This window comes from Sipha flava, unplaced genomic scaffold (genome assembly GCF_003268045.1).
Source record: "Sipha flava isolate LNK unplaced genomic scaffold, YSA_version1 181_pilon_pilon, whole genome shotgun sequence".
Lineage (NCBI taxonomy): Eukaryota > Metazoa > Arthropoda > Insecta > Hemiptera > Aphididae > Sipha > Sipha flava.
The window spans coordinates 878,878-893,436 of record NW_020272220.1 but is presented as its reverse complement, the minus strand read 5'-3'; the positions used below and the strand labels follow the sequence as shown (position 1 = coordinate 893,436).

Below are 14,559 nucleotides of genomic sequence, written 5' to 3'. Positions count from 1 at the left end.
ATAATTTTACACAAAATGAACATGTCTTTCATGTTTCAATGATTTCATTTTGATACTGCATTAAATGAACAAAGTAAAAAAAAAAAAAAAAAAAATAATAAATAAAAAACCAAAAAAATTATGATATACTGTCTTAACAATTCTATGCAGTAAACGATAAAAAATGTGTTATTGACAGGTCTGTGTAAAAAAAACTACATTTTATTATTATTTTTCAGGTATTAACACTGAATGTTTCAAATTATTTCTTAATTAATTTTTATTTTTCTTATAATGAAAAAAAAATATTCTCCATGTCAGTAATAAGAAATAATTTTTATTTTGATCACAACCATTTTTGGATAAATTAAAAGAATTTATATAGTCACGAATATTTATCAAAAATGTAGCTTTAGCCCTTTTGATATGTATTAAGTAAACTAAAAATAATTTGATATACTTTAAATTATATTTTATAATTTTGTATTGAGTTTTAGTGTTGAATAAAAAATAAAAAATATAAAAAATAAAATATATAACTTAAATTGTTCATTAGAAAGTGTGAATCCGATGAAAATAAGCCTAAAATAATGAAGCAATTATAAAAATATTTTGTAAGTTAATTTTATTTGAAATCTTATTTTTAAAATTGACTTACTTCTAGCTCAAGGTTGATTATTTGGGACAGTGAATAATAATAATAATAATAATAATAATAATTATGTGTGCAATTGTAAGGGGAGTTTTGCACATGTGGCGCGTTGAACTGAGTTCTTCAGTTATAAAATATGAGTAGATAAGATAGAATTGGTCTATTTTTGGCTCTGTTTATAATTATTTGTTCTCTACTAGATGTACTAGATCAAGATATACCCATTTGACTTTGATTTTTTAACGTTTCTCGAATCGATAAATTAATTAGCTGCGTAAATTTTTTTGTTTGTAAACTCCTATCTTATTAAAAACATAGTTTATGTATCATAATATTTTTTTTTTTATTAAAAATTCCTGAGTTTCTAGATATCTAATATAATTAAATCAATCCTTATTCTTAATAGGTTGAAACCCTTTGCAATAGAACCTCATAGCTGCAAACTTATGTCCAGCGTTCAATGTTGTTTATTTTTTTTTAAAAATATCCATGAGATAGATTTTCCGAGATATTGATTTTCTCTTTTATAGATATTTTTTGGTGTACGTGTAACAAAAAAGTTTCTTCCATAAGTATTTTAAATATTTCGTCGGTGAATTCTCAGGCGATTCAATTTTAAGATACTTGTGAAATTAGTGGTTACAGCAATGTATCAAAAGATAAAAGGACGATGACAAACCGAGCGAGAACTAGATTGTTTTAATTTTATTATGATTTGACACAATCCTATATTAGTATACCAATTTAACCAAATTTAATTAAATCAATTAACATTCAAACAGGTACTACATATTTTAATTGAAATAATAAAACATAATATTTATTTATTAAAATAGTTGCCACGATCAGCGTCACTCGACCTTTGAACAGAAATAATGATGCCACAATCCTAGTGGACTTAATACTAAAAGTTATAAGTATAAATAATTATGTAATAATTTATAACAGCACTATGCACGCAGTGTTTCTAAAAAAACATATTATTGAAAATATTATTACTGATTTCGTATTGAATCATTCACCGGAATGTGTTAATATAAACGACGAGTGGCTAATAAAAACCAGTAAAGGAATCACTCAATGCGAAGTTCTCCAATCCAAACTCACTCGATGCTCTTCTAGAGAAAAATAGAAAATTATTTGAAAGTAAAAATCTTTTAAAAGCAGTAAAGCCGATAAATCCACTCGGATCATTTTCCGCAATTTAAATCTCACTACACCTATCAATTCAATATGAACTTTAATTACAATTGTAAAAGGTCAGACAAATCACAAATGTTATACACAAAATCAACAAATACCCGCTTTCAATATTATTTACCGATCTTAAACACACTGACTATTCAAAAGATATCTTCAAATTATCTACAATATTTCACACAGCAATTAAAGTCGAAGGATCGTATAAGCCGACATCAATAAATCAATAAATCATTGCCAAAATTACCAGGAGTACGGACACATGTTCGTTGCAGTGCCTTCCACCCGTCCGTCGAATGTACCAAATTACGTGAATCACCAGCTAAATGTGTGTTATGCTCTAGAGATCATCCACCCAATTACCGTGACTGCAATGTGTACAGGAAATTACAACGTCAAAAAATGTTATTAAAAAGTTATACTTATAACTATAAAAAGCATATTTGATACTGCCAAAACATTTGTTCATGTCACATTCGATCAACCATCTAAATTACCATCAACTTCAACTCCAGAAATAATCAAAGTCATCCTTACATCCTTCATAGATGACTTCAAGTCACTTATCAATCCTCAGTGTTGTGCTTAGATAATAAAAAATTATCTAGATATAGATAGATGCAACTATTTTTATCTAGATAACTATATAAGACATTAGATACCTCAACATTTAAATTTATAATTATAATTGAAAATTAAAATAAATTTGTATTTTTATTGTAATATTGAATTTTTTGTGCTTGGATAATAAATGTATAATGTACAAATTCATTACAAAATATAAAATATATGACAAATATGATGACTATAGATAATATAAGCAGGTATATAATATAATGTATAGGATGAATACGCTGGACGAGGACGAGTCACGCTGCGTTTAACGCGGTATGAGTTTTTAATAATAATATTGACTCTCCCACACGAAGCCACCAGGATCACGCTACCAAAAAAGTATAATCACTATTCATTCTTCCAGACGCGCTTCCAGGAGTTCATATTATGTCATTAAATTGTAAAATATAAATTCAGTTCAGTAACAAAATGGAAGTCAAAGAGCTGAAATGTGTAGCATATTTGTACAGTAAAACAATACGTAGACAGAAAAAAAGTTTTAGGTACACCCACTACTGTCTACATAACCTAACTTTGTTAATTGGAATAAATATAAAATTCTCACCCCTCAGGACCTGTTTGTTGGCCAAACTCATTAAGAAAAAAAAAACAAATATTCTGGATATTTTTGTCACAAAAATGTTTAGTAATTTATATTTTTTAGTAAACAGCAGTCTTGATTTAAACTTTGACCATTCGTTCATTATTCTAAATATTAATATAATGCCATAATCGATAAACTTTCAATTTTTTTACCAACGACTGATTGATTACATTACTATAAATTACACAACATAAAAGATCTCTTCATTTTTATAATCCCAGGAAACCCGATCTGTAGGTTAAAAATAAATCGTATCTTGATTTATAACAAAACTAAATACTAATTTCTTATGCTATTTTAAGAATAAAAATAATAAAATAATAACTAGCCAAGAGGCACTAATAAGTGGCTATTTAATCGACTAATTTGTGTTATTTTTTATTCTCATCATATAAACTTATTATGCAGATAATTGTATAGCATTTTTAAGTAAGCTACAGAAAAAAAAATAGATATTTATATATATATATATGTATGTATGTATATAATAAACCACTATATAAAATTACCCAAATTACCAATATGAGAAAATCTCTGTTACTTTGTATGTTTTATTTTAAGCCGTAGGATAAGCCAGTCAAGTGTCCTGTGTTAGTAAACAGTATTTTACCAGACAACCTTTATAATTGTCAAAATAAATTATTCACGTATAAAATAATGTAAAATGTATAAACCTTAATACATATGAGTGGAAATATTCAATAAAAGTATTAAAAATAAAAAAAAAATCATGTTAAGCATATATTTATAACCCATGATCAATATGGACTGTGTTGAATTATGAAATAATTGTTGATTTATTAAATAATAGAATAATAGAAGAAGGTTTAATTTATGTTATGTTAAAACAATATGCCAAAAACAATAACATCTAAGAGTCTATGTCAAAAATATGGTTGAATAACTTTTTTTTTTTTAAAAATTAATATAACTAAACCTAACCAGTAACCATTGGAAGTGACGGAAATAGCGAACAAACTGAAACAATGGAAAAATAGGGTATTATAATGCATAGCATAATAATTTAAAATAATTTTCTATAAGAATGTGTTTTTTATTATTATTATAAATATCCAAAAACAAAGTATATTTTTTAGTTAAAAATACACTAATTGAATAAACAGTAAAGTAAATGATTACTCACCTTATTGAAAAGAGTTTTCGACAGTTTTGTTGACATTTTGTTTAACTCTTTTTTTCCTTTTAATAATTTGTAAATGTGATTTTAAATTGATTTTTAAATCGTTTCTGTTCGTCGGTTCTATAGTCGATTTTAAAGGAATGTAAAATGGTAAGGTTAAATAAACATCAAATACATTTTTGAAACAAAACTAATTTATTATAATATTAAAAACCAATATACACTATAAAATATTATGACATAATTTATTAATATATTAATTATGTATACAATTATTTATTAAGTTATTAAAATGTATTATTATGCATATACATAATATTTTGTTGGTGATATGATATAATATAGATACATGATGAATGCTAAATAACATATTTAATGTTTAATTTTTAATTATAACTTAATAGTATAGTCTTTCCGTTTTATCTGTATAATTATAAACGGTTGTTACAAAGATAATTATTTATTATTAACGAGTATATATTATTTTATTAAATGGCGCAATACATGTAAATTGCACACTGTTCCTAATGATTTAATAGTTTATACCAATGAATAAAATATACAATACATCGTAATGGTACCTAAATAAATATTTATTTTAAAGGTAAATATCATAGTATATCTATTGAAATAAGGTTTAAATTTTTAGATATGCAACGTGACGTACTTATTAGTGATAATATTTAGTATTCATTCACAAAAACAAAAATAATAGATTACCTATTGAAGTTTATATATAGAAAAAAATAAAAAATAAAAACACTATCAGTCATTTTTTAATGAAACCAATTGCTGGTCATTTGAACAACGCATTTTTTCCTTTATTAATTTGTCAGTAGATTTTTGATTTAAAAATATATTTGATATCAATTTTAAAATTAGTTATGTTATTAAATATGTTATTGTGAATGTGTGCCTAGGTTTATCTTACCATAATAAAAGTATATTTTGTAACTGGCATTTTCTTTATAGCCAAGTTGGGTTTTTCTTGTGCATAGAATTATTTATACGTTACTACAAAATGACAGGGACGGAAAGTTAAATTAACTAAGCAGTTTCGACAATTTTTTATTTATCTATGGTTTTGTTCACAAATTTGCTTTTCAATTAAACTGGTTTTAATTTTTTTTTAATATGAAAGTATAAAATACGGTATACTAATGTAATGTACATCGTATCTGAATTATTTCGATGTACATTTAAAATGCACACAATCTTAAGAATTAACTGATTTGGTGTTTTATTTATGAACACAATATTCAGAATGCATAATTTCTGAAATTGGTAGGGTTTTAAATACCATACACATTATAAGTTAATGAAAGAGTAAAATTCATAACTTTTATATATTCATTTCACTTTTGATGACAATATATGTTAAGTTGAAATGATGAACATTTTTTTAAGATTTTTTTTTTTTATTGTTTAATAAATTATATTATTTTCTTATAAAAAAAAAAAAAAAAAAAAAAAAAAAAAAAACAATGATATTATAAGCTATTCGTACGGAATATTCATTGTTAGCTGGGTAACACATTTATAAGTAAATAAAAATGCACTAAATTATTTTCGAAATGTATTAATTACTATTAAAATTCTTTGCATATTTTATGAATTTAAAATGTAATTCATTTGTAACATTAAATTGTTATTAAATAATAAATTATTGAAACATACACGTATCTTAAATATTGATACATTTTATTTGACAAAATAAATATCTCTTACTGCACAATTTCGGATAAAACTAACAATTTTTACTGGTCCCTTTGTTTTGAAATTTTTTACATTTTCTGGGTTATATAATTATATGGTTTTACCGTCAATGTGTGATTAATATATTCTTTTTTAAATACCTACCTAGTAGGTACTGCTAAATATTATTGGTGTGAAGAACTTAGTGTATTTATTACTCTGTTATACTTAATTATTTTATGTGAGATCTATAGGGAAGCATGATTAAGATATGAAGTGTGAAATATTGAGACACTAAAAATAATGTGGTTTTCATATTGATTATTATATTAATTATGGATTTTTATTTTTGTTTTATATTTATTGATTTATTACTTATTAATTTATTATTTATTTATTACTTCAAATGTATACAAAAATAATTAAGGGAAATTAAATAGACTGTTACGTTGGTTCAATTAAAATTAATTGCACAAGACCATGTGATATAATATAATAAAGAACTTGTTGGTTATTCAAAATACGTAAATATGTTTAAAACAACTATAATTTCCAATATAATAAAGACGCTAGTATCTTTTATAGATATTTTATAGTTAAAAAATGAGTCATAAGTTTGATAATACATTTATGTATTTTTGTTGTTTTATTTATTTATTTATTTATTTTTTTTTTTTTGCTAGAAAACATAAGGGACTTTCAGAAATTAAGAAATATATATAAAACAAAAAAAAATATATATATATAGATATTAATTAATATCCCTGCTTTTTAACCGATTGAATTAAACGAATTTTCACTCATAAAATTGCCAACAATGAAGATATGATTTGTATACAATATATGTATATGTACATATTTTATTAGAAAAAAGATAGACACACGTTTTACGCGAGATCGATTTGAAAGCGATATCAGTTGGAATCCGTAACTTACTACTCTACTGGGATCTTATATGAATAGAACCCTAAATTAAGTAAACAAAATACTTTTTCATACATGAGACCTATCAATATAAACCATGTATTGAGTATGCATGTATAATTAAGTAACTGACTTCCATTACACTTCCAGCATTTCACTGTAAGTCGTACCTCACAAATCCAATGACGTGTGTCTTTTAATAAAAAATGAACGTTTTATACACATATTCGTTAGTAAAAATATTATCTTTATGAATTATTATTATTATTAAACACATTTAAAACAAATAACTACCAAATAAATACACACGTTTAAAATTTTTTTATTGATTTATACATGTTACGTGTGTATATTATTTATAAATACAATATAACTTAATAAATTAGTTAAATTAGTAAAACATATAATTTAGATATCGAGTAGAATGAGAATTATGATAATTATTATTTAATTGGAGTACTTGGACGAATAAATACATTGTGTATAGTTTGTAAGTATTCAGTATTATGTAATTATTTGTGCCTTTAGGGTATATACTCCTCTGTAAATTTATCTTGAATAAAGTAAGACAGGCGACAAACGTTGTACATGAAATTATGCATGCATAATATATTTTTTTAATTATTATCTGATGGTGGCTGTCTATTACTGAGCTACTCGGGAGGAACGTTTTTAGAAACGTTAGTCAATATCAAATTTAGTCTTTGTTCACTGAAATTATCTATACAAAATTGTATAAATTATCATTGTGTTTATTAATTAAGTATATGTTTAAATCGTATAATAATTAGAATTATATCTTATAAATAATTTTTAAATTGTAATTTATGAATAATATGAAAATCAAATATTTTAGAGCGTTGTACCATAAAATTCTATTTTGATCAATTTATGTAAATATAGATGTAGATTTTTAAAATGGTTTAATAGGTAAACGTAGAATTAGAAATAGTCATAAGTGGTGAGTATAATATGTAATTTGTATTTATTTTTTGATATTATTCAATCGTTGACTATTTGGAAGAACTTGGAAATCAGTGGCACATAAATGACTAGACTATGAATTCACTACAACACATCCTGTTATTTGCTTAAATCATAAACACCGTACTAGTGAAATCGATTACAGGTAAGCATTAAAATTAATAAAATAATTACACGAGTTTAAAACGAGAAACGGTGTGAATAAAAATGATATCAGACCACTCCAATAATACGAGTATTTAAAAAACGTGTTTCTTAGATTAAATAATTCGTAACAAAACACATTGAAAGTTGAAATCCAATTAAAATTAATTCTTTATCATGAATAATATCAACATTATTATATACACATTTTATTGTGGTTTTCAACCAGCGTTGAGAAATTATAGATAAAACCAGCAACTTTGATGAACAGTGTAAACTGTTGACCGAAAAACAAAATGTTACTTCGAAACTTATCATCTAAAAATATACAATAGTATAACGTATTATTATACTTCGATGTATTAGAAGTGCTGTTTAAATTTTTAAATTATTAAATTACAAAATTTAATATATAAATATTTTTTAATATCCATTTAGTAACAAAAAAATCGAACAATACACTTGTGTTCGGTGACTTAGCACAGTCGGGCGTGGATCTAGAACTACAGTTGAAATGGGGGAAGGGGTAATATTTTCGAAAATACAAAAAGATTATATACAATTAAAAAATAATAAAAGTAAATTATTAATTCAAATTAGAGCTTTATTAATTATTGTTAATTTTTAAAATTAAATGACAAAGTTTAATCGCCTTTGTTTTATTGCATATACTAATTTACAAATATACACGAAGGACCTAATCCTGATGGTTTTTTTCCACGTCTGGCAGCGGTCGAAATGGTTGGGTGTGTACGGGGGTACAGTAGGGTGAGGCGGTACGATGGGATACCATCGTTCTACTATTTAACGTAGAAATATATGTCATCCTCCAACAAAATCTCTTCCGACAATACTGCCATAACGTAATATTTTAATCGTCCGTTTACCGAGCTTTGCAGTATGCATCATAGCGCTACTATGGGAGTTTCGAACCGAATAATATCTAAAAACCGGATAATTTTTACTACCCATGTGTTTGACGAAATGTCAGAATGTTATGTAAATATTAACACATACTCGTACTGTATCAATTTTCTGCCAACGATTCATAATTCGTTTCGACCACTTGATACGACAGTAGTAAATCAATGCACGGTGTTGGTGCGTCGAGTTTTTAAATCGGGATAACGAATCGCAGCAGGGAAGAATGCAATAGGTAATTAAATTAATTAAATATCGATTGCCATTTTTAGAGGAAAGTCGCAAGCTGCAATACGTTACAATATCGTAGTATGATATTGTGAAATTATTACACCGTCAGTAGCAGTTAGTCGTCGCACATTGCACATATCGTTCGAAGAACTAGCGTAAGTTATTTCAAGACGTGTGCAATAAACTCGATATTGCAAGGGAGTGGGACGAAATGATCACGAAAACCTGTATGTATTTTCGTGTGAGCTGCGCGTTCGTCGGGGTCGTGTTCAATACAGCTACGAATCGAGCAAGTGGCCGACGGAGACGGAATAAATATAACACGTCAGGAACTTTGACCTACGGTTATAGCCGTTATAACGCGTGGAGTTCGTATTGGTGGAGAGTAATTAGAGAAGTAAGAAAAAAAAGAAGAAGCCGATTGTGAACGGGGATAGGGTGACGGATATTTATACAAATCGACGGTTCACGGGAGCCCGAGTAAAAGAAGTTGTGGGGATGGAAAAACAAGAACCTAAAACACATACTAATATTATTAGCACATTTGTTTTTTCTCTTCTTTTTATAACGTTTTTTTTTTTTTTTACGCGCAGCCGCGTGCATTTTTTTTTTAATATTTTTCCTTTTTTAACTTCCAACTTTACACAGCGCGCGCACGTTTAGCTGACGTTACAATCGTCCACCCCGCCTCCGTTACCGCCCGCGGTCGTGTCTCTGATCTGCTGTTTGGTCTTGCGGCTGCACCGTCTGATCAGGCTGCGGCTCCTGGGCTTAGACCGTTCCTGCTGTTGCTGCTGCTGGTGCTGGAGCTCATCACGACCGTGACCGGAAGCCGCGGAGCTCGGCGATGCGGAAGTAGTGGCGACCGCTGACGCGTTTTCCGCGCGCCTCGACGACTTAGTGTGGCTGACGTACGCACTGGACCGGCGCTTCAGCTGACCCGCCGCCTGGTCCTCGGACCCGTTCAGTTTCCGGGACAATACTAGCAAGCACTTGAACAGATCGCGTACGTTCACGTTTTCCTTGGCCGAACATTCGATCAGCTTAACCCTGGGGCGCAGACAGAAAAAAAAACAGAAAACGAAAAAATAATAAGCATATCAAACATACTTTTTTACGCGGGAATCGGTTAGCCATGCACAGACATATCATTTTTTTCGTGAAATCACGACTTTTCTCAATCGATCCCATATTGTTGTACGACAATAAGCTCATTTCTTTTTTTTTTTAATCAAAATAATGGTTTTATAATTGCATTATTTATCGTACCACGTTTTAAAAAAAACAATTGTTGTATTTGTGCAAACGATATTTTTAAAAGAAAATTCACGAATATTTCCATCGTCTGGTAACCAAAATTTACTTTTCTTTTTTGATATTTTTGGATCGCAATCAATATTCATTACCAGGGTTGTGATTTTTTAGCATTTGCATATTTCTTATGAGATGCTTAAAAACTAGCAGAATAAGCTAAAAATGTGTGTTCATGATACAGAGAACTTAAATAAAAAATGTTAATTTGCTTTTTTTTGTATATTTTGCGTTTTTTAGTTTATAGTCCTTTTTTTAGATTTTTTGAGACTTTTTTGCCTTTTACCTGTGTTTTAATCAAAATCGGGCATATTTTATGAAATTATACTTTGGTAAACGTGTTTTTTGACTTTTGTTAATCGAATTTTCAAGATTCAAAATTTTAATTTTAATTTTGAATTAAATTATAAATGTATAGATTAAGTAAATAGACCGATTATGCTGATGCAACTCTGTACAATTACAGCGATAGTATATAGGTAGGTATAATATATTACAATAATTTCGTTTTATTTGGTTCTATTTTTTTTATCTGCTGATTTTGTTAGTTTTATTTGCTGATTTCTATTGAATAAACTAATAGCCGATTATCAACGAACGAATGTAGAATTTGCTTTATACAGTCCACATTCTGCTCATGTGCTCGTATAAAATTATTAAATAATAAATTTCCTTTTTTTTTTCTTTTTATTGCATATTTTTAGAGCTTATTTAGCGATTTTTAAGGTTATAATATAGCACATATTTATGCAATTTTAAGTGTTATAAAATCCCAACCCTGTTCATTACATTATTATTATTTCTAATTTTCTATTTGATACAAGGCGTGGTATTTCGTCTAGGGAAACACAAATTTTTATTTCGGGTAAGTGATGATGAAATATACTACTCTAAATCATTTGTTGTAACACGTTTAAATAATTATAATATTTTAGCATGAATGAATATGGATTATGAACGTACATATATTTCATGAAATACAAGTGGATATTTTTTTTAGAATTTTTTACGTACTTCTGTGAAATGAAATTGCTATTTGGAAAATATCTATATAATCGGAGAAAACAATTAATATTTGTCTTTTAGATGTATTTATCACAATTATTTTGCGATCATAATTATTAAAGAAAAAAAAAATTAATTATTCTGACGGGAAACAGAGGTGATGTATTCAGAGGTAATAATATATTTAATAATAATCGTCACGCTTTCCGTATAGTTTTAATAGTTTAATGTCGGAACGTGCATCGAGCCTAACAGAGCGTCATGATCAGTTGTTACGAGTTGTAGTGTTTAAATGTCTGCGTATAGAATAATCTAGTCTAACTTATACTTTACGCGGACCCGTGCGGCAGCCTTTATTAAAATCCCTGTCACCGACCGCGTTTTTACGTCTCTCATCAACCACCAGACCGTGTCATACTAGTAAGTTCAACGTAGTTCAAAAATACGTAAAAGTAATATAATTCGAGGCACTTTCTTTCGGCCTTAATAATCATATGAAATACAGGTTCTTTTACCATTTATTTATATTTTTGTTTTTGATAAACACTGCTCTGTTACAAGAGTTTAACTATAGTTATTTTTCGAAAATGTCATGCTGACCCACCAGTTAAATCCAGGAAGGAACAGAGATGCCTTTTTTTCCGTGATGTAAGTTCAATGGTAGGTATCCCGTCTAAAGTGAAAGGGGTACAGGTGCTCAGGCGCATGTAAACTTTGCCACAAGTACCTTTTTTTACTGTAAACTCCACCAGAAAAAAAAACAGGTAGAATTATTCTTAAGTCTTGTATTACTCCATTAGTTTACCTATTTATAGCATCCTGTAATACTGTCATTTTTTGACTATTATGAACATTCAGTTGAATTTTCTAAAATGAATTTTTTAGATGACTATGAAAGGTTTCACAGACAAAACACAAAAAAAAACTGGAGGAGTTTACATATACCCATTACAGGTAAGAAAAAAAAACTGGCGGAGTTAGTAAATTTTGTGGCGCCATCACGTGGTAAAATCGAGTAATAGTTACAACATTTTACTTAGAACGTACCCCATTATAATATTATTCGTTGGCGTACCATAATAACACCGAACGCGAAACGCGGGATTGACCAATATTTTGTTTACGTACAAACAATAATCGGATCACGAGTCGATTATAATATATCGGATCAGAATATTAGCCGTTGAGTAAACTCAACGACCGTGAAATCTAATCATTTGGGTTATTAGTTTTTGATTGAACAATCCATAAGTATTTCCATTCACGTTAAAAAACATTTTCTGCGACACTAATCGTGATTTCAGATAATATTACGTACTATCTCATCGGCATCGTATAATTATTATTGTTATTAATCAAAAGCGTGAAGTTGCTTTTGAAGACATATCTCGTAAATCCATACTGTTTCTGCCCATTAATTTTGTGTAAGTTAAATCACATTATTTCGAGGCCTTAATCGCCTCGAAACGTCATTATCATCCTGTCGTTCACATTCTCCCGAATGCATCACCGCCGCCGCCGCCGCCACGAGTTTCACGCGTATTTTACCGGTAAACGTTCAGTTTTAATTATGGTTTGTATTCAATTTGCCAAGCGACTTGTACAAAATAAACGACCGGTAGTAATTCCTCACACTTTTCACCCATTAAATGTTTGTAAAACTTGTGTTCCAACCGTTTTGGACGAATACTTTTTAATCGAGATGCGATATAATTTAATTGTGTAAGCTGTAGCAGCTGTACATCGCTATTCGGGTGTGCGCACGTATATTTGAACGTTTTAAATTCCTTTGATACCTACGCACCGTGATGAAAAATGACGTCAAGCGGTGGAGAAGCCAGTGAACACGGTTTTCCATCTATACACGGCACTAGTTTCGAATAACCGGCCATAAAATCACAATTACGTGTGTTTAGATGAAATATTCTGCTCGTGCAAGTTATTTCATAAGTTCGTGATATCGAAGTTAAATTACTTAGTTGAAATCATGCTGTTATGATGGCGTATCTGTTTACGGCCGAGTGTATAATTTTCAAGTTCGGACATTGTATTACAATGTTTTTAACTCTATAGATTCTGTAAGATAAAAATGAAAATATCCGGCTATAGGTACTTATTATATAATATATCTCACATATTCTAGGAATTATATGAAATGTCAAATACGAATTCGTTAAGAGTAAATTACATCACGCCCATCTAACGTATCGAGATGTTGATACATTTTTAACCATCATCAGTTCATGAATTGTGGAGGTAACGGTTTTTATCTTGTAAAATTTATGTCTATATATACTTATATGTATTTACGCGACAATTTTCTTTTCGAAATGTGTAAATCCACCGAGAATCGTGTGCGCATTATGTTAAAGTTTTATTTTATACTGAACTATCTAAATAATAAAGTATATGGAAATATGAATAAAGGCATATTAATTGTTAAATCAATTGAAAAAATGAAAAATATGAAATAAGAAATTTTATGGCCAAGCAAATTAAATTTGTAATATATTGCTGAATAAGAATTAGCCAAAGAAAGGCTAAATTGAATGCCGTATGAGATAAGTTATACGTTTTCAAACATTACGAGTTTTGAAATAGACTTTTTTCTGTCATTATGTTCATTAAAAAACTAATAACTTTGAAAAGAATTAGAGTAGAAAAGCCATTTCATTTTTAAGAATCTAACAATCACTGTCATGTTAGTTTGATTAACTTTCAATCTAATATTGATGGATTATTCAAACTCACCATGGTTTATCAAGACCATTTTACGAAATTTGTCGTAATAAAACTAATTAAAAACAATAGTTGCAAAAGAAATGGCTGAAATTTAATTGTCATTTTTATTTTATTTAGTGCATCAATTGCATTACAATCCGTTAACTGCTATGCATTTAATGTCTAAATTGCTTAAAATTTTTAAAACGGCTTGTCTTAATATTAAAAGATTAGCAAATCTGATATAAATTGATCAAAATATTACCAGAACAAGAGAAGACAATATTAATATGATGGGTGATATCACACAAATCAATAACAGTACTCCTTGAGAAAACTGTCAATATGTTTTGAAGAAAAATATGAAATAAAGGTTGAATGTTCGAATTGCAATGAAAAAATGCATTTTGGTTAGAAATTAAAATAAAAAGG

General features: G+C 28.2%; 1 protein-coding gene across 6 annotated transcripts in view; it reads right to left on the bottom strand.

Moving 5' to 3' along the window:
• Window positions 1-8,521: 8,521 nt before the first annotated feature.
• The window catches only part of LOC112680892 (ras-related protein Rap-1b), a 162,531-nt gene continuing 156,493 nt past the window's right edge, over window positions 8,522-14,559 (bottom strand). For all 6 annotated transcript variants that reach the window (XM_025551121.1, XM_025551119.1, XM_025551120.1 and 3 more), the window contains one exon: window positions 8,522-10,140. In XM_025551121.1, the coding sequence (XP_025406906.1) occupies window positions 9,750-10,140 (391 nt within the window). In that variant the 3' untranslated portion in view covers window positions 8,522-9,749. The remainder of the gene's footprint in view (window positions 10,141-14,559) is intronic.